The 23,496-nt window shown below is 38.6% G+C and overlaps 3 protein-coding genes across 3 annotated transcripts; 1 reads left to right on the top strand and 2 right to left on the bottom strand.

The window, feature by feature from the left end:
* Positions 1–83: 83 nt before the first annotated feature.
* On the bottom strand, positions 84–8,188 carry LOC113672148 (large ribosomal subunit protein eL19). Its single transcript, XM_027188428.2, has 4 exons — positions 8,103–8,188; positions 7,129–7,235; positions 5,968–6,322; positions 84–258 (listed from the first exon to the last, which is right to left on the bottom strand). The coding sequence occupies exons 1-4, from the start codon at positions 8,105–8,107 to the stop codon at positions 135–137; spliced, it is 591 nt and encodes a 196-aa protein (XP_027044229.2). The 5' UTR covers positions 8,108–8,188; the 3' UTR covers positions 84–134.
* Positions 8,189–8,220: 32 nt separating this feature from the next.
* LOC113672135 (mRNA turnover protein 4 homolog) lies at positions 8,221–13,726 on the top strand. The gene is made up of 9 exons (XM_027188418.2): positions 8,221–8,344; positions 8,880–8,938; positions 9,047–9,150; positions 9,507–9,597; positions 10,369–10,427; positions 10,745–10,821; positions 10,918–10,992; positions 11,531–11,607; positions 12,919–13,726. The coding sequence occupies exons 1-9, from the start codon at positions 8,317–8,319 to the stop codon at positions 13,003–13,005; spliced, it is 657 nt and encodes a 218-aa protein (XP_027044219.2). The 5' UTR covers positions 8,221–8,316; the 3' UTR covers positions 13,006–13,726.
* LOC149051249 (uncharacterized) lies at positions 11,985–21,793 on the bottom strand. Its single transcript, XM_089198059.1, has one exon. The coding sequence runs from the start codon at positions 21,291–21,293 to the stop codon at positions 13,857–13,859; it is 7,437 nt and encodes a 2,478-aa protein (XP_089054185.1). The 5' UTR covers positions 21,294–21,793; the 3' UTR covers positions 11,985–13,856.
* Positions 21,794–23,496: the final 1,703 nt, after the last annotated feature.

Here is a 23,496-nt window from a genome sequence, read left to right as displayed (position 1 = left end):
CTTCCCTCTGATTCTTTCTTGTGGCTTTTTAAGTTCAAGTTGTGTTAAATTCATCAAGAAGAAGGTACAGATCAAACCAAACATTGCCCTCACTAAACAAGTTTTATTCAAACATAATGAAGGATTATTAACATTTATTTTGCTGCCTCTTCCTCTTTTGCAAATTGCTGGATCAAATCCTTGCGTTTTTGCTCCAAACGTTCCTCGCGTCTTTGCTTCGCAGCCTTGTTCTTCATGCGGCGAGCCTCAGCTTGGTCACTGTAGGGAGACAGAAAGTTTGCACTTAACACCCCTGAAATCTTTAAGTGAATTCTCCTAAATAATAGCACACATTCCTTTATCAACGACTCCTAAGAATTCAGTGTTTCATCAAGACTATATCACCTAGTTAAAACTTTTCTTGATTCTCAGTACCTGACTACATGATAGTGTATTAAGAGGCTGTCTCTCTTATTTCCACCCGGTCAATTTTGCGTCAAAAATAATTTTGCCTGAAACTCTGTTAACAGAAAGACTTTACCTAGGAAAGAACTAAATTAGATTTGGTTTGATTCGAAATGATTTTCTGACTGCATTACGGGCCATAATTATTTTCCAGTCCGTAGGGACCGTCGCGACGTCTCGAAAATTGAAAAATAGGCATATTTTGTAACGTTGTAAAATATTTGATTCGCATAGTTAAGCCACAGAATTTATATCAGATTGCTTAAAAACCTTTCTAGTTTGCCAAGAAAGTTAGAATTTGCCCTCTCAACATATTTGAAAAGGCGAATTTTAGCATATTCTGACCACTAGAAATCGCCATCGGCCGATGGCCGAAAATAACCTTGATTTAGACGCTAAGTTTTGGGATTTGGGACCTGGTTGACGATTCTATCCTACACAGCCGTTAAGTTTAGACCTTTATAGGCAAAAATATGCAAAAACCCCTGTACGTTTTCGATTTTTCAAAAGTTATGACCGTTTGAATCAGCACATGTACGAGCATTCGCGATTTTTTCGCCTACACCAAAATCGAACCACTGGAGCAGATTTCGTCATAAATACAGCTTACCCGCTTTGCAGCCCGGCTTCATGGCTCACTTCAGAGTTTTTCTAATAACCAAGTTGGTGAAATCCATGATAACTTCAACAAATAGCTAGGTATTACCTTCGAAAAGTAGGCGGCATCCATCGTGATTCGTGGTATCAAAACAAATGCCGGAATTGGTCACATTTCGCGGTGAATCACCCATTTAACATCGCTGCAGAGCTGAATTTTTTCCAAAATCAGAATATAAACTCTCCATGTCTGGAAGCTGAGGGAGAAATGAAGGTTTTAGGCTTCTGAAGTGAAGAAATAATCGCTTAAATTGAGATCCAGTTCGATGTTATACTGTTCACACAAAGGTCCGCACAAAAGAGAAGACCGCTGATAGCTTGTGCCGTACGTTGTGCCATATGGTTTTGTTTTGCATCCCAAAGTAATATTTGGGCAGAAAAATTTTGGATGAAAAGAATATATGCTTTTACCTGGAGTTTGATATCATATAATTAATAAATCAATTTCAAATATCCTGAGCTTGCTTCTCTCGGTTCCGCGTCGATTGTGTCCACAGAACAGCAACCTGTCAATAGCCGGAGAAATCATGGGTTTATGTGAAATTTCAGATATTCCTCGCTTCCCAAACTGGTGAACTGGACTTAATGATAACTCCAGCAAATACCTCCAAAATTCAGCGGTCGGCATCTGTCGATACTCTTCTTTGACTCGTTGTTGCGAACTAAACTCGAAAACTAAAGCCATGTTTCGCGCTTAATGTCCCGTTGAAACTTTGGATTGCAGCTGCATTCTCTTCAAGAATCAGTCATAGAACTCCACTTGTAAGTCTATGTGTCGAAGTTTGGCGTTTTGGAATTTAAAGCTGAACGATTGCACTATCGCGCATAACAGAGGTCCGCATTAATCATTGCGGGTGAACCCGCTAACCCTTTATTTTTTTGGAAGACCTGCAAGTGTAGTATGACATGCAAGTGCTTTTTCGAAACCAGAGAGGCTTCAGTCTGTAGCGAGTCTTCAACGAGGTTGTTAAAGCTTTCATTGGACAGAGGATACGCATTGACGAAACACCCAGTGAAGGGAACAACAGCTGCAGTAAGAATAGCAGACGAATCAAAGAACACTCTCTGTATAAATAAGATTGAGCATTTTAGTAGCTTCCACAACTTCGATTCGAATATGGAGATATCGGTCTGAGAGTTTGGAAATGTTATGGCATCGGTAAAGGGAAATACATTCCATATGACGCAATTTATATCAAGCACCAAGGTCAAACGTCCCTTCAAACCATAGAATCTCAAGGGTTTTATGATCTTCCTGAAAAGCGTGTGGTCAAGCGTCGTTCAAAGGGCAGCAAGGAAACAGAGAGTACAACGCCATTGTTTGAATGCTCTGTGTTTGGATGTGTTGAAGTGTTCGAAACCTTTTCGCAGCTGGAGCTGCACCTGGACGTTGGAAAGCATACAGTCAGCAGGTTAAAGCCAGTATGATGCAATCAAAAGGGACTGGGCCCTTAAGTTCTCGTCGATAGATACCGCTGGTATCGAGTGTTCGAGCTGTTCGTTAGATACTAGTACACCACTCACTTCTCCCGTGGATACTTCGCCCCACTCGTCTTTACGAACAGGATGGGCCGTAAGCAAACCAAGGGGCAGCGTTAGATTTTCAGAGAAGGTAAAAGAATACCTAACGGCACGGTTTAAACTTGGAGAAAGAACTGAGCGAAAGGCCGACCCCGCCCAAGTTGCAGTGGACATGCGAAATGCGAAAAATTAATCAAATGCACGTTTGTTCACTAGAGAACAGTGGCTGACAAAGAACCAAGTTCAGAGCTTTTTCTCCCGGCTAGCAGCAATGCAGCGAAAAGATCAGGGTGTGATCGGGATATCACTGGATGAGGAGGAAGATATACAATGCGTCCAGGAAAATTCCGAGAGATAAGATCTGGTAGACAAAGTTAACAAAGAAATCAAAGTCTCACATCCAATCTGCTACGATACGTAGGACCTCTGTGAACGTTACCACAATAACACACTTCAGAAATTCAATGTGGTTTTGTTGAGAGCCATCTGTAGTCATTTTGAGATCCCTGTAAAATTGAGAGACAAAAAACAGATCCTCATAGACAAACTGTCGGACGTGATTAGTGATTGTCAGTGTGTTTCCCAGTAGACTTATGTAAACAATGTCTTATACGGTGGCTGAAAGTGTGGAATATGCTCTACAGATACAAACTACCTTTACTTCCGATATCAAGTTCTGACGGCGTTGTTATAGTGTAATATATTATAATATCTAGTAGTCAGTGAAATGTTTTGATGAAATCGATTGAAAATTTACCAAAAGCAACACTTATAACATCTCTTCATACGAAGCATGTGTCAAGTTTTTAACACGTTGGCAGCCGATTTCTCCGGCTATCGACAGGTTGCTGTTCTGTGGACACAATCGACGCGGAACCGAGAGAAGCAAGCTCAGGATATTTGAAATTGATTTATTAATTATATGATATCAAACTCCAGGTAAAAGCATTTATTCTTTTCATCCAAAATTTTTCTGCCCAAATATTACTTTGGGATACAAAACAAAACCATATGGCACAACCTACGGCACAAGCTATCAGCGGTCTTCTCTTTTGTGCGGACCTTGTGAGAACAGTATAACATCGAACTGGATCTCAATTTAAGCGATTATTTCTTCACTTCAGAAGCCTAAAACCTTCATTTCTCCCTCAGCTTCCAGACATGGAGAGTTTATATTCTGATTTTGGAAAAAATTCAGCTCTGCAACGATGTTAAATGGGTGATTCACCGCGAAATGTGACCAATTCCGGCATTTGTTTTGATACCACGAATCACGATGGATGCCGCCTACTTTTCGAAGGCAATACCTAGCTATTTGTTGAAGTTATCATGGATTTCACCAACTTGGTTATTAGAAAAACTCTGAAGTGAGCCATGAAGCCGGGCTGCAAAGCGGGTAAGCTGTATTTATGACGAAATCTGCTCCAGTGGTTCGATTTTGGTGTAGGCGAAAAAATCGCGAATGCTCGTACATGTGCTGATTCAAACGGTCATAACTTTTGAAAAATCGAAAACGTACAGGGGTTTTTGCATATTTTTGCCTATAAAGGTCTAAACTTAACGGCTGTGTAGGATAGAATCGTCAACCAGGTCCCAAATCCCAAAACTTAGCGTCTAAATCAAGGTTATTTTCGGCCATCGGCCGATGGCGATTTCTAGTGGTCAGAATATGCTAAAATTCGCCTTTTCAAATATGTTGAGAGGGCAAATTCTAACTTTCTTGGCAAACTAGAAAGGTTTTTAAGCAATCTGATATAAATTCTGTGGCTTAACTATGCGAATCAAATATTTTACAACGTTACAAAATATGCCTATTTTTCAATTTTCGAGACGTCGCGACGGTCCCTACGGACTGGGAAATAATTATGGCCCGTAATGCAGTCAGAAAATTATTTCGAATCAAACCAAATCTAATTTAGTTCTTTCCTAGGTAAAGTCTTTCTGTTAACAGAGTTTCAGGCAAAATTATTTTTGACGCAAAATTGACCGGGTGGAAATAAGAGAGACAGCCTCTTAAGCAACGTAAGGAGAATAAATTTGGTGATCAATCCTGTGTGGTAGCATGAGGGACACAAATGTCATAGGAGCCCAGGACTGATTCAGTCAGTAAGCACACACTGATCAGTCAGAACAAACTCCTGCATTGTTTTATGCACACTTAGTCACCCATCCTCGATATAAACAAGGCCAGGCCGGCTTAATAGTGTGCAATAAATTTGACAGTAAGAAACCATGTGAATCAAACTATTTTGAAGATTCATTGACCAGCTCATAACAATCTTAAGAAGGAAAGCTATTTGTGGGAGAACCAAAATGTCAACTAGTGGATGACCAGTTTTTTTAACAAGATAATTTGGTATTATTAACTGCATTGATAATTAACTTGAATTGGCCTCCAGAGAGAGATTGTAAAGCTGATGTTTTCAGCCTTGGCCCTTCATTATTCACTTTGGTAAAGGGCTTAGGTTTACAATACCAGCTTTCTAATCTCTCTTCAGAGGCCAATTTATATGATATAAGGAGAATAAGGATTTGATATCAACGTCCTTGGACTTGGATATCAAACTGGTTTTCCCTTCCTTTAAAATCGGTAACTTGCTCGGTGTGAAAGACTCTGTCCCTGACGGGCTCCATTCACGTGTGGTTTATAAGTTTGTATGTGCTGGCTGTAATGCCTATTACATCAGTGGTATTTTTCCACACATGTTAGAGAGCACTTAGTCAATGACAGGGCCTCTCACATTTTCAGGCATCTGAAAGATTCTCCACATTGTCGTGCTTTGTGTTCTACAGATAATGTCCATGTTTTAGATCACACCTCCACCAGATTTCAGCTTAAAATAAAAGAGGCTATTCACATTCAAAGAGAACAACCATCCTTGAATCAACAATTACACCATGTAAATCTAAAACTATCTTTTTAATTCTCACACTTTCACGCTTTACCTCTTCTCTTGTTGTCACTATTCATCTTAATTAGCATTGTTCTACTTACTATATAATTCAACTTTCAACGCTTTGTACAGAAATTAACTGATGACAGACGTTTCTGTCGAAACATGTCAACTCAAAAGTGTTGTCGCTTTCTTTAATTCTTGACTTGCCCGCTGATATCAAGACCCATAAGCAAACCACTTAAACTTTTTAGCTAAAGTGTGAAATGGGTGCAAATTTTTTTAAACTGATAAACAAACCATTCAAATGCTTTCATGAACCATTTAAACAGATTTAAACAGATAGTAAACGGTTTTGCAGTTAAAATGGAAAAGCATTAGTGTCTGCTTTCCCATGGAGGGTCACAATTTATCTCACCACAGCACATAGTCAAAAACAAAAAAAACTCACCTAAGGAGTTTGGCACGTTGCTTCTCAGCCTTCTTCCTGTGTATGTATTCCATCAAGACTCTCTTGTTTTTGAACACATTACCCTTGGCCTTCATGTACAGATTATGGTACATGTGGTTGTCAATTTTTTTTGCCTCTCTGTATTTTCGAAGCAACCTTCTGAGCACTCGCATACGTCTCATCCAGATGGTCTTTTCAGGCATACGTGTATTCGCTGTACCTTTTCTTTTACCATAGCCACTATGCCGACCCTTCTTTCTGGCTTCATCTGCCTTTCGAACACGAGCACGGCTGTGGATGATCTGTGGCTTTTTGATGATCAAACCATCTTTGACAAGCTTACGGATATTTTGACCTGCAAATAATGATGAGTTCTTTTTCAATCCTTAACTCATTGTATAATGAAATGGGTTTTCTTTATCATAACACCATGCAAAAACTAGTAATAGTTCTCTCACACTGACAATTGAAATTGCACATTTTCGTCTATGATTGGTTGACAGAATAACCGCTGATGAAAACTATAAAAACCACACATTTTACCAATAAATTATAAAATACCAATTCGCAATAACACAACCACGGAAATAAAAAGAAAAGAGACATTTTGACCTGTAAAAATAGTTCATAAAAGCCATGTATTCAGATCCACTTTGCCATTGGTCATATGGGAGTTTTATTAACCCTTAATTCCCAGAAATGATTAAAATAAAACTTCTCCCTAAAAAAACTCACACACTATCCAGCAAACAGGTAATGAGAATACTCAAACTTATCAGGTAGAAGTTGTTACCTTGATCTACAATATTCTCATAACCAATTTACAAGGAAATGTGTAGCAGCAGGAGGGGAGAATTAATGATTAGATCATAGGAGTTGAGGGTTAAGGACCTGAGATTTGAGACTGATCACTGAGATGAAAAGGGTCAAAACTTTCACTCTAGTTTCCCTAGGACAGGCAGGAGTGCTTAGATGTTAAATTTTGCCATGAAGTAACAGAGATTCAGATAATTGGGCTACCTGACAATTCTGTAATCTCATTGAACTTTAACCCAGGAAAAGAATGATTAACCAAGATTTCAAATACAAAATAAGCCCTTTTAACCAGCCTCAGAACCTCTCACTGTCAATCTTACTCAGAGTAGTTACAACAGAACTTACGTGAGTTGGCATTCGCAATTTCATTTGTCTCATTAGGATCCAACCAAATCTTCTTTTTTCCACACTTAAGGACACTGGCTGCCAGCCGCTTTTGTAGTCGCAAAGTACTACATGAGAAAATCAACACAAGTCACTCAGTGATGTCTGCTAAGTCATACAATGTATCCCTCAAACTCTCTACTTTTGTACATTTTTTCAGAATTGCAGTTTACACCTCATGTTAGCAGAACACAACAGTATTTTTTTAAAAACTATACAGAATACAGGGCCAATTCTGATCATCTCATTTCCACAAGGTGTCTTTACACTGGAACCTACAATCCCTGCATTCTGTAGTTACCCCAACAAGATCTTACAGCAACCTGAAGGTTTTAACACTTCTATGACAAATTTAAACCCCACTTCACCTCTACATGCACCATAATTATTCACAAAAAAATTAAGCCTAGTTAGAGGTAAAGAGTTGCTCGCTAGGTGTGCGGAACTCTTTAAATACACTGTGATTTAACAGGAAATTTTAAATACTTATTTTCTTTAACAATAGTACGTTAGTAACATCACCATAAAAATGCGACCGTACAAACCGGCTACACAAACTGCATGACAACAAATTAATTGATGTTCAAAGTGTCGCAGTGACAATATATAGTGTTATTTTTGGCCTTGTGATAAACAATTTTTAATAACGAGAGCAAAAAGCTTAATCTTCCGTTCTCGAACTCTGAATAACAACAAAACAGATCGGGTATTCCAAACCAAGACACATATAGACTCACTAGTATCAAGTTTACTTATTTTCACGTGCACTACTGCTAAATCGAATTTCTATGTATTCCACACGTTTTCCCCTCGATTAATACAACCATGGTGAAGATGAGCCCTTCCCTCTCAGATCCAGGCCTACTATTTAATTCTAGAGCGACTACCGAGATGTAAATGGCTCGATTTGGTTCATGGTAAAATATCTTCCCTACCTCATAATGGCGGCGATTGAAAGGGAAGAACGTGGTGGTGCAATTGCCTATTGGGGGGTAAAAACATTTCGAATAGGGAACCAAGTATTGCTCGCTTATACGAACATTTGTTTATTGTGTACAGCGGATATACCCATTGGCAATGAAGAAATTCACGTGGAGTTGATAAAGCTGCCGAGGTTTACCCCAAAATTACAAGGTTTTAATCCACAAAATGCCAAAATCTAAACGAAATAGGGCAGGTAAGTATCCTCTGATGTTCTTTATATTTAATCGTGTGAGAAACGAGAAAAATGAACGCCAAATGGCGTAGTTCCTGCTGAGAAAACATGTACCTCCAATAATGATTTTAGATATATGAAATTCATATATGTAAACTGCGGTGAAGAAACGAATATAAGAGATCCTCGCAGCCAAGAACATTACTGAACTAGTAGTTGAAATAAGACCTGAAAAAAAAATTCAGGCCCGTACAGGATTTGAACCCATGACCTCTGCGATACCGGTGCAGCGCTCTACCAACTAAGCTAACAAGCCAACTGGGAGCTGGTCAATATGTGGGGTCCAAATAAACCATCCAAGTGATGTACCTCCAAATTGGGAAAGAGGCTTGTGATGATAAAGTATTTCAAATGAACATCTAAGAGATTTTATTCTTTCAATTGCTCCTTCGATCATTTATTTGATCAAACCAGACGTTCCTCCTTGGGTAGTTTAATTTTTTTAAGATACGATTTTTATCTCGTTCTTCAAATAATATATTTATCTCTTTTATAGTTTCATTGACCAAAGCGAAGAAAAAGGGCTTGGAGTTAAAAACAGGACTGGTGAAGGAGGTAAACTGGCTTATTGTAAACCCATTAACATAACTATTGATAAGTGTTTAAAGCTGCTTTTCTGATGAAAAAAAGTATATGCTACAATTTGATTTGTTTGTGAAATAGATCCAAGAGTGCGTGGACAATTATGCCTTCATGTATGTATTCTCTGTGGAAAATATGAGGAATAGTAAACTTAAGGAAGTGAGAAATGAATGGAAACATAGCAGGTAAGTTGAATGATAGCAGAAATTATAATCTGCTTGTTTTATTTCTTCATACTTATTGAACACCTTGAAAAAAAAATTATGTAGATCTTCATTTAAAACAGTGTAGCATTAACCATTTGATGCCTAAGGGTGACTAGCATCTACATTCTCCTCACAATATCATCTCTGAATCTCACATCATGGTCACAGGAATAAAGGAAATGATCAGCAACTCAAAAAGCTCTTGATTATTGATCAAATTCTCCTTGTCAGCACCTTAGGAAATGTATAGAGAACAGTATGGAGAATATGCATACTGATGTTAGGGTGTGAAGAGTTAATAGTCCTCATTCAGTTTTTGTTTTCTTCTCTTGCAGGTTTTTCTTTGGAAAGAATAAAGTCATGACCATTGCCCTCGGCAGGGAAAAGGAAACAGAATATAAGGAAAACTTACATAAGATAGCTAATGTGAGTAATAACTGAATGCTTTAACTCCCAGGATCTGATTGTTAATTCTCCCCTCTAGCTGCTACACATTTCCTTGTAAATTAGTGGCAAGAATTTGGTGTTAGATCAAGAAAACAATTTCTACCTGATACATTTGAGTATTCTCATTACCTGTTTGCTGGATAGTGGATGGATATTGTAGGGAGAAGATACATGTGAATCACTTCTTGGAGTTAAAGGGTTAACTGACTGTCCTGACAGCCATACTAAAGAAATTTCTAATTGAAAGTTAATCAAAACTAAAACTGGGAGCTGACAGTGTTCATAATGGTAATAGGGTTGAGATAATGATATTAATGAGTTTATGTACGACATTCTCAATATGAATATGTTCTAGTGTACTTTACAGTACTCTTCAGGGGACTTAAGCCAGGCTACATTGAGTAGTTTACAACTTTGAAAGGAAATATTTTCAGGTGCCCCAGTTTAAGAATTTTTGGAAACAAGGTCAGACCATCACACTGGAAGCTATGTTCCTTAACCCCCTGAGTAGAGGGTAGAGTTCCTACCCCCTATTCCGCGAGTGTCCATTTATACAGCCATGACACATACAGTGCTTAGTTACACAGTCCAGATACAACCATGATGTGCACACTGTCCTGTTCAAGCTGAAATTAATCTGTTGATGACCAATCACATTCTAGAATTTTGTGACAATTTTGATTAAATAGGTAAACTAACAAACTGCCTGAATATAGAAGAAAACTGAATTTATTTTCTTCTGTTTTCCAGAAATTAAAAGGACAATGTGGATTGATGTTTACAAATCAAGCTAAAGAAGATGTAGTGAGGTAAAATTTGACTGTGACAGTCTGCCATTAAGTCACTCAATCATTCCATCATTTTATCTTTGTGTACTTCAGTCAACTTTTCAGCTAGTCAGTCAGTCAGTCAGTCAGTCATTCATTCACTCAGTCAGTCAGTCGATCAGTCAGTCAGTCAGTCAGTCATTCATTCATTCATTCATTCAGTCTGTCAGTCTGTCAGCCAGTTGGTCAGTGAGTCATTCAGTCAGTCAGTCAGTTAATCAGTCAGGCAGCCATCTAGTCATCATTGAGTCATTATCTCCACCAGTCTTGTATAAGTTCCATTAATGTGTGCTTTCCAGATGGTTTACCGACTACAGTGAACTGGATTATGCCAGGTCAGGCAATGAAGCAACAGATGATGTCACAATAGATGCAGGTATAAAACTCATTCTGTAGCAAAAAGAAATTTGCACATTTAATTTCTCTACATGGCAATCTAAATAATGAAAAATATATTAATTTTGTTTACAAGGTCCACTGGATCAGTTTCAGCACTCAATGGAACCACAACTTAGACAGCTTGGACTTAATACAACTCTTAAAAAAGGTACATTACATATTTGTGTGTACAGGAATAAAAGGCCTTTTTTGTCTTTTTTTTTTCTATTCTATTTCTTTTTGGGGGGGGGGTGGGGACTTGTCACTTTTAGAAATGAGTAATTTGAACAATGGGCAAGGTGAAAGGTGCAATCTTCCTGTTGAAGTGGTGTGTGCGATGTTTTTGTCTTTTTTCAGAGGGCTGCATCTTGGGACACCCCCATAAACTAGGTGTGCTATTGAGGAAGAGTTAATAACTCAGAAAAACCCAATGTGTGCCTTAAAGTGATTCATCCTTAAATGGAATACTGATACTTAAAAGATTGCCTCTCATAGGCAATTTATCAGGCTTTCATACAGCACCCATTTATACTCCTGAGTAGGTAGGCACAGTCAGAGTAAAGAATCTTACATTAGAGTACATGTTATAGTTGCACCAGATCTTTAAACCTGTACCTCTTGAACCAGAGTTTGGTGCGCTAGCCAGTCGGTAATTGCACCTTCTGCCAGCATAGCACCAACATAATACAAAATAATTTTGTTTGTAGGTATCATAACACTTCAAACCGATTTCCAAATCTGCAAAGAAGGTGACACCCTAACCCCAGAACAGGCCAGACTCTTGGTGAGAAACTCTGTTACTTATTCTTCATTGATTAGTATATAAACCTGTTTTTTTTTTTTAACAAGTCAATTAGAGGAACCACATTCATGTACAGTGTATCTCTAAACTCTTAACTTTTTCACTCCTAAGAGTGACCAGAATCTACTTACTCCCTTCAACATCACCTGTGAATCACACACAAGGGCAGGAGAATAAAGGAAATGATCACCAACTGTTAAAAGAGGCTCTTGATTATAGAACAAATTCTCCTTGTCAGTACCTAAAGAAATGTACAGAGAACAGTATGGAGAATATACATACTGATGTTAGCTTGTAAAGGGGTTAAAATTCCCTTAGCCTCCAACTGACACAATATTGACTCACTCCACTCAGCTCTTACAAGCAGCAAATTTATTTTCTTAATATAATACTATTAAGAATATTTCTAGATCATCTCTGTTTAATTTCCTCTTTTTATTCAAAGACTATCTTAACAAACTCAATGAAACTTGATCCTGTAAAAAACTATCACTGTACAATGTAACTGTCAAAGTAACATTCTCTGTGTTATTCAATGCAATGACATAAGATCTTCCATTGCCACAAAATACTAGTAACCATCAAATTAAAATTATTTTGGCTGAAATTTTGAACATTAGCTCTGACAGAGGGGCTAACACTGAAACATCAACTTTAGAACCTCTTTATGGTGGCCAATTTGCATCATTAACTCAGTTAAAAAAACCAGATTATCTTGTTATACTCCCCCACCAACGCAGGAGCACAGTTTCTATAAAAGCCTACCCCTTTTATAGGATTATTTTAGATTTTTCTTGGCCTTCTATAACAAGTCAGAAGAATTAAGTTTCAGATCTGTGAAAAATCTTCTTGGTTCTTTAAGTGAAATTTCTCAATTTGGCCAACACAATCAAGCATTAATTGTTTGTACAACATTTTCTTGCTTTTATGAAATACGTCTTACTTTGTAAATATAAATGAAAAAGTATCAGCAACTAAACTGTGTAAAGTTGACTAAAAATATTAACAGTATATGAACTAAATGACTGTGAATTTATGAAAAACATATATGTGAACTGCAGATAAAGATGTGAATATGAAAGCGATCTTCGCAGCAATGAACACTACTTGAGCAGTAGTGAAAATAAGGCCTGAAAAAAATTCAGGCCTGTACAGAATTTGAACCCATGACCTCTGTGATACTAGTGCAGTGCTCTATCGACTGAGCTAACAAGCCAAGTGGTCATTATGTTGGTTCTATATAAACCTGTGAAGTGATGAATATTAAATATATGTATTCTATTTTTTGGACAGAAACTCTTTGGAAACCCACAAGCTGAATTTCACATCAGTCTCCTTTGCATGTGGTCCCAGAGTGGAATATTTGAAGAGCTCACTTAGACTATTGAATTTCTCTACGAATTTAGTTATTTGTAAAATAAAAATTTTGAAACTGAATCAAATAAAAGATTCAATAACCTCTATATACAAAGTAATGTTTTGAAAGTTTCATTGCTACTTTTCCTTAACCCTTTAACTCCTAAAAGTGACCAGCATCTAATTTCTCCTTACAGTATCACTGCTGAATCACACACAAAGGTTAAAGGAATTAACCCTTTAACTCCCAGGAGAGACCAAGGCAGAATTTCTCCTTACACTATCAATACAATATCAAGCATGGAAGTAATGAGAATAAAGTAAAATATCAATTAGGGGATCATTAGTTGATCCAATACCAAATTCTCCAAATTGACATCATAAGAATTGTATGGCAGACAGTAGGGAGAATTACTAACAAAATCATGGGAGTTAAAGGGTTAAAGAAATTATCACAAATTTAAGGAGCTCTTGATTGTTAAACAAATTCTCCCTGTCAGCACTTTTAGTAAATATGTAGAGAACTCTCTGGAGAATATGCACACTGATGTTAGGGTCAATTTTGGGTTTAAGCAAAAATTTTTCTCCTAAGCAGAATTTTAAGTTGTCCTGATCTTTTTTGCAAAGATAATTTTCATTTCAAATTTATTTTGAGGCCATGGGTATTTGGAGATTATCCATACATTACAATTTATATACAAATAGAACAATAATAATAAAAAATTAGTTTTACGTTGTTGAAAGATATTACTTTGAATTATTATTTTGCAAAATTTTTACCAACTTCCCAGGCTGGCTAGAATGTGTTTTCGCTCCATAAAGACTCACATTCTCTACTGTTGTAACAAATATAAATATTAAGAAAAAAATCAATTCTATTTCTTATCAAAAGCTGCTATTAATTTCTGGAGCCGTCCTTTTCCCATTGCCTCATCCTGATCTTCAGTTTCTCCCTTCTCCATTACTACTTCTTTCTTTTTTTCCTCAATATGGTACTGATTAGATTTTTTTTCAGTAACTTTCTGCTTCTGTTTTCGTTCATTTTGTTTGGATGTAGTTTGTTTTAATTGGCCACCTTTACTGGCTTCTTCCAACTCTCTCCTTATTTCACTCGGTGATTTAAAAATCTCGTCACCCTGCTCGATGTTGGCAGTCATAGCCTTTCGCTTCTTCTTCGTCTTTTCCTCGCGAGTAGAGCTTGAATTTTTGTCTGAAGGCGCTGGCACAATTACATCGTCTACCATAATCATAACACTGTACTGCGGAGCTTCTGTTATCTCTTTCTTCTGTTTCTTGCTCCCTCGAGGAAACAGTGCAGGTTTTAATTTGTCTTTAATTTTCCTTGGTTGAGGGACTGGTCCCGGTTCAGCTATTTCTTGAGAGTTGACGACATTACCCTTAGCTCTTGTCACATGATTTATATCGCCAATTCCAATTGGCAAGTTGCTTGGTTGCCCTCCGTCAACCTTTGTATCTTTAGTGTTCAAAGGGCCTGGAGCGGATTCTTTCGGCGAGTTAATGACGTCGCCGAGCGTCTTGTGATTAGTGTAGGAGTTGTTGTTTGGTTTAACGTGAGTGATGTCAACATCAACACTATCTACGTCATCGTTCGTCGTGACATCAGCCTCGTCGCTTTGTAAGTCATCTGTGACGTCAAAAAAGACATCACCATTGTCATTAATGCCAGTTGCTTTGCCGTCGACATTCTGTTGGTTTTCTCTCATTCTCATTAGTTCCTCAAAGGGATCGAGGATTTCTTCATCGTTCTTGTCTTGAGACTGAGGTTGTGGGAGATCCAACGGATCAAACGAGACCAGCAGAGTTTGCTCAGGAAATACAGGGGGAGATGGTGATTGCAAATTCAGGTCAGTGACATTTGTCAGGGTGGAGGTGTAAGAGGCCTGGGACTCAAACTGAAACAGATCATCTGAAGGTGGTTTAATCAACAGCGGTTGTTGGTATTCCTGTGACGGTTCATAGTCGATCTGCGAGGTAACAGCATCATCTACTCCTAAATCAAGACCATCATCTGCCGTATGCGTCAAAGTTGCTCGACTTGGTGGAGATTCAGTGACCGCTGATCGTTGGTAATCAATGTAGGAGTTATTTTCGTCAATCAGATCGTCTGCGAAGTCTTCTGCGGTTTGTTTTTCACTCGGCGATTCAGTCATGTCAGCGTGGCTGTAATCGGTGTGGAAATCTGGTAAATCTCGAGTGATATCGAACAGATCTTCTGTCATCCCTGGTGAAGTTGTTTGCTTTCCTGGCGAATTTTCGAGAACTGGTGACGTGAAATCGATGTGTGGCTCTATAATGTCAATAATGTCCTCGGTAGCTGGGGTATCAGGAGTATCTACTCTGACTGGTTTATTAAATTGGACACCAGAGACTTCCATGCTATCATCGTCCAATTTCTGTGAACGTTCTTGTTTGGGTGTGTTTGTTTTTACCTTATCAGCAGTAACACTATCGCATGGAATTACATTCACAACAGGGATACCAATCGTGCTCTCGTTATCTGATTCCACAGGCATATCCTCCCTAGATAAATTACTGGGTGCCCTGTCTTCATTAAGTACACTACTTTCGTCGAAAAAGTCGAACATGGACTGAGTTGATCGAAGTGAATCAACGGAGCTGTCTCGGCTCCTGTTCGGCCGCTGTCGTGCTCTGCTCGGCCTTCCGTACTCTGACAGATTATCAGCGCTTTTTCGCCTCCAATCTTTTGCTCCCACTGATGTCCTTTGCACTCTTGTTTCGTGTTTCTTTATATATCTTTGGAGTTCGTTTTCCAAGTCAGTTACTTTGATTTGAGCAGTGTTTAACTTGTCAGGCTGGTCTCGAATCGGTTTATCTGCTCTCTCCGGATTAGACTGCAACTCCGACACTCTCGCGACCGCAACTTCGGAATCCGTCGGAAGGTTTGCTTTCTCTTTATACATCGCCTCCAACTTCGCTAGCTTGGCTTTTGTGTCGGCTAATTCTTTTGCAAGCCTTTCATTCTCGATATTTACTTTCTTGTAGGACGACTCGGTTTCCCTGAGTTTCTTGTTGACTTTTTCAGACTCATTTTCCAAGTCATCAATGTGTTCTTTCTGCATTTTCAACTTGGCTTCTTTGCGCGCGAGATCCTTCTTCACAGACTGCAGAGCTCGTTCGGCTGCATCACGGTTGTAGTTTGAGTTCAAAGCGCTCTCTTCACGTTCTGCTAAATTATTCCTGAATTCGTCACTGATTTCTTTCTGTTTCTGCCAGCGTTTCTCCAATTCTAAGTTTTCTTCCTTCGAGTATTTTAACTTTCGGTTAAGTTCTTCAAGTTCCTCATGTAGGTCTGCATTATCTCGTGTAGCATCTTCCAGCTTCTGCTCAAGAGAGGCAGTTTTCCCTCGCATTTCTCTTAACGAATCTTCCATTTCGTTGATGTTTTCTTCTTGATTTTCTCTTGTTGCTTCCAATTCGGATAACATCTTTTTCGTCCTCGATAATTCTTCCCGCAACTTGTTTTTTTCTTCCATATCTCTGTGTTGAATGTCTTCATTCTCGGCTTTACTCTTCTCCAACAAGTTCACTTTTCTTTGAATAACTTCATTATCTCTATCTCTGGTTTCGAGTTTCTGCTTCAAAGTTAAACGTTTCTCTCTTTCGTACTCAAGCTCGTGGCGAATTTCATTGGTTGTCTTCTCCAGTTCTTCTTTCTTATCTGCAAGTGTTTGTTGTTTGGAAAGTGAATCATTGAACTTCCTCTCCATCTTTGTCAGTCTCTCCTTCAAGTCATTGTTTTCTGCTTCGGTTTTGTCAATTTTCTCCTTTGCATTTGCAAACTTTTGCTGTAAGAACTGTTCGTTTGATAGTCCATTATCTCTAGCCATTTCAAGTTCTGCAATACTCTCCTCTGCTGCTCTCAATTTTTTCTCCAAAGCTGCAATCTTATCTTTGCTTGAATCCAAAGACGCGTGTGCTTTTTCAAGGTCCTTCTCTATATCATTATAATCTCTTTCGAATGCCCTACTCTCTCTTTGTGACTCATCCAGCTGTATTTCAAGTTTTGCAATTCTTTCTTTGGCCTCGCGCAAGTTTTCCCCAATTTGGGCATTTTTGTCCTCGCCTCTCTCGAAAGCTGTTTCCAAATCTGTTATACTTTCATGAGCTGCTGATAGCTGCTGCTCAAATTCTTTCGTTTCTAATTTAGATTCAGCTAGTAATCGTTCCATTTCACTTTGCGTTTCCGCTGCTTCTTCCAATTTTGCTCTCAGACGTTCGTTTTCTGCTCCCAACTTACTATTTTCACTTTCGTAATCTTCAAGCTTATCGACAAGATCTTCCACTTTGTTCTCTTTCTCAGATATAATCTTCTTATTTTCTTTCCTCTCCAACTCCAAAGCTTGGATCTTTTCATCTTGTTCTGCAATGGTGTGCTCCACATCTTTCAAATTGTGGATAAGTCTTCCTTTTTCTTGTGAAACCGTATAAAATTGCTCTTTGGTTTCAATGAGTTCTGCATGAAGATCAGAGATCTCGGTTTGATTGTTGCTCGATAACGACTTAATTTCACTATATCGTTGTTCAGAGAGATTTAATTCGTCTTGAAGTTGCTCTATCTGATTTTCCTTCTCTCTGATATCTTCTTTCAGCGCTAAAATCTCATCTTTATTTTCCAGTAGTGAAGTTTCTAAACTGTTTTTGGCCTTCACCAGTTGTTCTTGCAAGTGTTCGTTTTCTATTTGCAAATTTCTCAAACTCTCAGAAGCTTTTTGTTCATTCTCTTCTCCTTCAGCCATCTTTTCTCGTAACTCGTTCACTTCCCTCTCTAATTCTGCGGAACCCTCCTGAAGAAGAGCGATTTCTTGTAATAACGCTGTCGCCTCTTGTTCCATACTCTGATACTCACGCCCCTTCTCGCCCACCTGAACTTGCAAATTGGCATAGCTCTCTTCAGATTGGTTTAAATTTGCTTTTAGGGTTTCTTCTGTGTTGCGTGAAATTTCCTGTTGTCTCTCCAGCTCCCCTATAACTTCTTGTGCTCTTTGCAGCTTCTCCTGGGCATCGGAGCACTTCTCAAGCTGTTCAGATACAGCCCTCTCCTTCTCTGTTACCTCAGAGAGCATTTTTTGCAAATCATTAACCTCTTGTTCCAATTCTACAGAACCTCGTTGCAAGTGAAGAATCTGCTGCTGCAAATTTTTAGCATCTTGGTCTGCATTTCGGCATTGTTTCTGGGCTTCACTTAGTTGTACCTGCAAATTTGCATTGCTATCTTCTGATTTATGAAGTAGTTCTTGCAGAGATTGTTCTCTCTCGCGTGAAAGTCCTTGATTTCTTTCAAAATCCAGAATAATTTTCTGGGCCCTTAACAACTCTTCTTCAACGTGAGAACCTGTTTCCTTGGAGCTATTTACAAAGGATTTTAGATCCTCTCGTTCATTGCATAACGCGGACAGCTCTTTTTGTAACTTGGCAACCTCTTCATCTTTTGCAAATAGTTCCTCTTGCATTATCTTTTGAAAATTGTCCTTGTTTTCCTGAACAGAGATACAATTCTTCTCCATAATTTTTAGGTCTTCTTGAGTTTTTGATAATTCTGACAATAATTGTTCCTTATCTTCTGCCATCTTGGCCAGACTTATTTCATAATCTCGAACTTTACCTTCCAGCTCCCTCTCATTGGTTTGAGTTTCACCAACACCTTCGATCACAGGTTTCGTAGACGGACCATCTTGTTCATCGGCAAAATTTATGAGCGTTCCATCAGGTTCACTTTCTAAACATTCCACATCATTCTCTAAACCTGCCTCCACAACAGGTTGTAAAATGGCTGTCTCTATCGGCTCATCGACAAAAAGCAAAATATCTTCAAGTTTCTCCTGCTGCGGGTTATTTTGCTGCACGCGATTTTCCACCCGTGGTTTAATGTTGTGGTTTTCCTTCAATGCTTGCGCGAGTAACTGCTCCTTTTCTCTCAACTCTTTGTTCTCTTCCATCATCTTACGAAGCTTCGAATCGATTTGAAGTTGTAAGCTCCTTGCTTCCTCTTCACGATCTTTAAGCTCTTCGTTCTCAGCAATGACGTCCGCCAGTCGCTTCTCAGTTTCTTTAAGCCTGCGAGCTTCCAGTGCAAGTGTAGCTTTCGTTTTACTGTCCTCGTTTGTTGCCACATTTTCCTCGAACAAAACGGGTTGTTGAGGATGAAATTTATTTTGGATGAGAATTTCTCTTCTTAGTTTGTCAATAGCTTTTTCTCTCTCCAGGTCTGAGAACCCGCTATCTGGACTCGCCGGACCCGCTGTGGGGTTAAATGGCCAGGAATCTTTAGCTGCACCTTCTTTTTGGGGTGACCGCATCGGTAATTTTCCAGATTTTAGTAGGTCCAATTCTTGGTCCAGCAACATCTTCGCCATTCGTAGACCTTCCATCTGACGATTTTTCCCGAGAATTTCATCGGTTAATGCATCCATTTGGTTGTGAAGCTCCAACAGTTCATTCTGTAGTTCTTTAATTCTTTCATCTTTCCTCTTCATGAGAGTTTCATGAGCATCTAATCTCATTCTTTGCAAAGAGTTTTGTTCCCGTGCGCTTTGCAATGCTTCTTCCAACTCTTCGATTTCTGTTTTGCTTGTTTCGTAATCTTCCTTCAATCTTTGATTTTCCAAGTTCAGTTCTTGGACGTCCTTCTCAATATCACTAACTCGTTGCTCGTCTTCTTTATTCAGTTTCTTGGATTGTATCCTCTCTAAAATCGAAATTTTTTCTTTAGACCTCTCAGCTTCTGCTAGTAGATCTCTCTTCTTTTCCTCACTGGACTCGTAAAATCCGCGTACTTGTGCGAGTTCTTTCTTAGCGAGATACAACTGTTGCTCAACTTGGGTGTATTTTTCCAAGTTCGCGAGAACATCCTGACTTAACTGCGCTTCTTTGTCATCGTGTTGTCTCTTTTGCCGCTCCAATTCATCAACCTTTCCTTGCAATTCGTGTAGATGCAGCTTCATTTTAGAAATTGCGCTTCCTTGTGCTTCAGTCGTCGTTTCTGAGCTCAAACGATCAATCTCCCGATCTGCGTTTTCTTTCTGTAGTCTTTCGTTTTCTATCTTCAGCGACCTCTCTTCGCCTCGAACAGCGGCCAGTTCTCTTTTCAGCTCTTCGATCGCTTTTATGAATCCTTGTTTCTCCTTGCACACACATTCAAGGAAACGTTCTTTGTCGTTCAGCTTATCTCTGTAACTTTCGCACTTCTCGCGTAACACCAAAATGCCTTTCTCCAGTTCAGGCAAGTTTGCTTTGGAATTTGCGTCGCTTATGCAACGCTGTAAATACAAACGCTCTTGCTCCGAGCTACTAAGCTTTTCTCTCAAAGTGTTTATTTGCTCCTCGCTAAACTGCAATTCTTGCTGTAATTTTGTGTTATCTTGCTCTGAATTCAAACGTGTTGCATTCACCCTCAAAATTTCGTCTTGAAGTGTTTTCATATCTTCATGCAAACCTTTGTTTTCAGCTTCCAAGCGATTAAGCTTTTTATCTTTAGAGCTCATGTCTTTGTTATAGGACTCGCAAAGCTTTTCCTGAAGAGCGACTTTTCTTTCAAGTCTAGCATAATCATTTGATTCGTATTTACGAAGCATTTCCCTTAAACGAGAATTTTCTTTCATGAGCGTTTCGCTTAGGTCGTCATGCTCAACGTAACCAGGTTTTATTCGATAACCACGGAGTCCATTTTCACGTGGGCGAGAATTACCCGTCGCTTTTAGTAGCATATTCTCTCGTCTTAATGTCTCCACATCCGTTTCAAGTGTTTGTTTAGCAGCTTTCAGCCGCTCGATTAAAGCATCCTTCTCCGCCTCTTCTTCACGGTGCTGCTGGCAAGATTCTTGATGCCTTAAAAGCTGCGCGTGCATAATTTCAAAGCTAGAGATTAAATCTTCTTTCTGGGCTTCCATTTGTTCAAAATAGGACAACAGTGACATTTTTAGATCGTCCTCTAATTTCGATACTTGAAGACCCAGCACCCTCACCAGACTATCACGCGCCACTCGTGATTTATTACCTTCTATAAAATCTGTACTTTCGTGCGGGCTAAGATCCAAATTTGGCGATTCCATTCCTACTCCAGAACTTGCTCCCTCGTCGCTGTCTTGCCTGAGCTCTCGGTAACCATCCCATTCACTTTCTCCGTTCATTGTGGATGATTCACCGTTCGGTTCACCATGGAAATTCTCCGAGTCGCTTTTCGGATCCGTAAGCGCCCTTAATTTGTTCAGGGTTTCCTTTGCTAGTTCGAGCTGTTCGTGAATCTGTTCTTTTTCCTGTGCGTAATTTGCCATGTATTCAATCAGTCGAAAATAATCCAGCGTTAATAGTCGCTTTTAAGTCGCGGCAAGCATGCCGCGACGACTTTTGAAGCTAAAATAAACCATGTACGTTACTGGAGGATCCTCATGAGATAAAGACGCTTTTGTATTGACTTTCTGCCTCTTCACGTTATAGATAGGACTCCTTCTTTGCAACACTCTCCAGGTTCGCTAACGAACGTAACTTATTTTTATACGTGATGAAAATGCGCACCGCAAAGTCTGAAACTGAAATTATTACCCGAAGAAATATACTGACTGTTATTCACCGCAAAGTCAAAATTCCCATCGATACATCCCTGACGATAGATTTTGGACGTTTAGCACCTGAAGTTGTCTTCAAATTTCTCGGCTCTCGGTGAAACCACAATGTCATGAGTTCTCTATTCGTGAAATTTTGTAAGAGGCCATTTAATCAGGAATAAAGCGGCTGATATCTATTATGCAAAAAAGCCAATTGTTGTTATTTCCCGTTTCCTTCTTTTTCTTTGTGATTCGTCAGTTGTGAAGTTTACGACAGGTGTACGTGTCATTTTCTGAAACTATGGAGACCAGTTTTTTTTAACTGGCACCTGATTGGCTGATGCATTGTACGACCTGTCATTTAATTTTGTGAAAAAAACGAACTTAACTTGTAGTCTAAAATTTCTGACATTTGAATACTGGCCAAATCAATCATTTTCATTGATTTGTTCAAATTTTGGCGCAGAATATAATCTGATATTGCTGCTGCAAACATTCATACCTGTTATATTGATTCAACAATTTAAGTCGAGCTTGAATAAACAGCTCGCAAATATATCCATTTAAAATGCACAGGAAAGAAAGCTCAAAACTGGAGCAATATTTTTCAAAACACAACAGCGTCTGTTTAAGATTTATGCACGTATACGATAATTGTTATTGAATTTTATCTTTATTTGATTTCTGGAAGTAACATTGGACGAGGATATTTAACAAGAGCACGGAAATTGAATTTGCCTCCGTTGGCAAATTTAGAGCGTTAATGTATCTCATCGGATTTTTCAGACCTTAATGAAAAAAAATTTTTCGTTCAGAAAACGAAAATTAACATAATTCAAAATCACTGAAATCGTTGACCGTGAAATTAAGTAAAAGAAATTGAAATTTTAGATTCATGTCTTTAATGTTTTTGCTTGGTTAAAATATATTTTGAAAATTGTAGTGAGGTTGATTTAGAGTTAAATTTTTGCATTTGATTAGGCAAATGAAGTTAAGTTTTGTGCGCTAGCGTTTGTCGCAGTTGGCAACCTTTGATAATTTGACTTTTATCAACTTCCAACTGATAATGTTTTCAACGTTCGTGGTCTTGTTTTTTTTACGGTATGCGCTTTCCCACTCACGTTACCGAAATATTCGTTAAAGGTGTTTTCCTTTAACTCCTATAACTGACCAAGACAGAATTTCTCCCTACAAAATCTATACAATGTCAGACAGAAAGGGGATGAAAATTAAGAATGATACTAATTTAGGGATTATTAGTTGATCCAAAACCAAATTCTCCGAACAAACATTATAATAATTGAATGGCAGACAGTAAGGAGAGTTAATGATGACATCTTGGGAGTGAAAGGGTTAAATGAAACGTACAATGGTACCTGTATTAGGCAGCACAGTAATAAGCGGTCACCCTGTATTTAGCGGTCCGTTTTCAAAGTCCCAAAATTTTTTCCCTAAAGTACTCTAATTTTTACTTCCATTTAGGGGTCAAAGTCATCCTTTACTCAGTCCTAACGGTCTGTTTGTATTGTCCGCCACTCGTGTTGTACGGTCACTAAAAAGCGCAGGTACTCAAATAAAATTAAGAATAATCTTTTGAGTACAATTTAATCCACGATTCTCTGCCAAAATCAATGTTAGTAGTATTTATGAGTGAATTTTTGTAAATTAAGTGGTCAATTATGGCAATCAAAATGCGTTTTTTATAGTTTTTTTTTACTCCTATTCTGTACAACCTGTTTTCAGCGTCCACCTGTAGTAAGCAGTCATTGCGTCGTTCCCTGTGGATGACCGCTTGACACAGTTTCGACTGTCTAATGATTCACGAGAAGCCAAGCTATCTTTCAAGTACAATTTAATCCACGATTCTCTCCCAAAATCAATGTTAGTAGTATTTATGAGTGAATTTTTGTAAATTAAGTGGTCAACTATGGCA

The sequence above is a fragment of the Pocillopora damicornis genome, chromosome 1 (genome assembly GCF_964200805.1).
Source record: "Pocillopora damicornis chromosome 1, jaPocDami1.2, whole genome shotgun sequence".
NCBI classification, from domain to species: Eukaryota; Metazoa; Cnidaria; class Anthozoa; order Scleractinia; family Pocilloporidae; genus Pocillopora; species Pocillopora damicornis.
The sequence above is the reverse complement of the archived record's forward strand: the minus strand, read 5'-3'. Positions and strand labels throughout refer to the sequence as shown.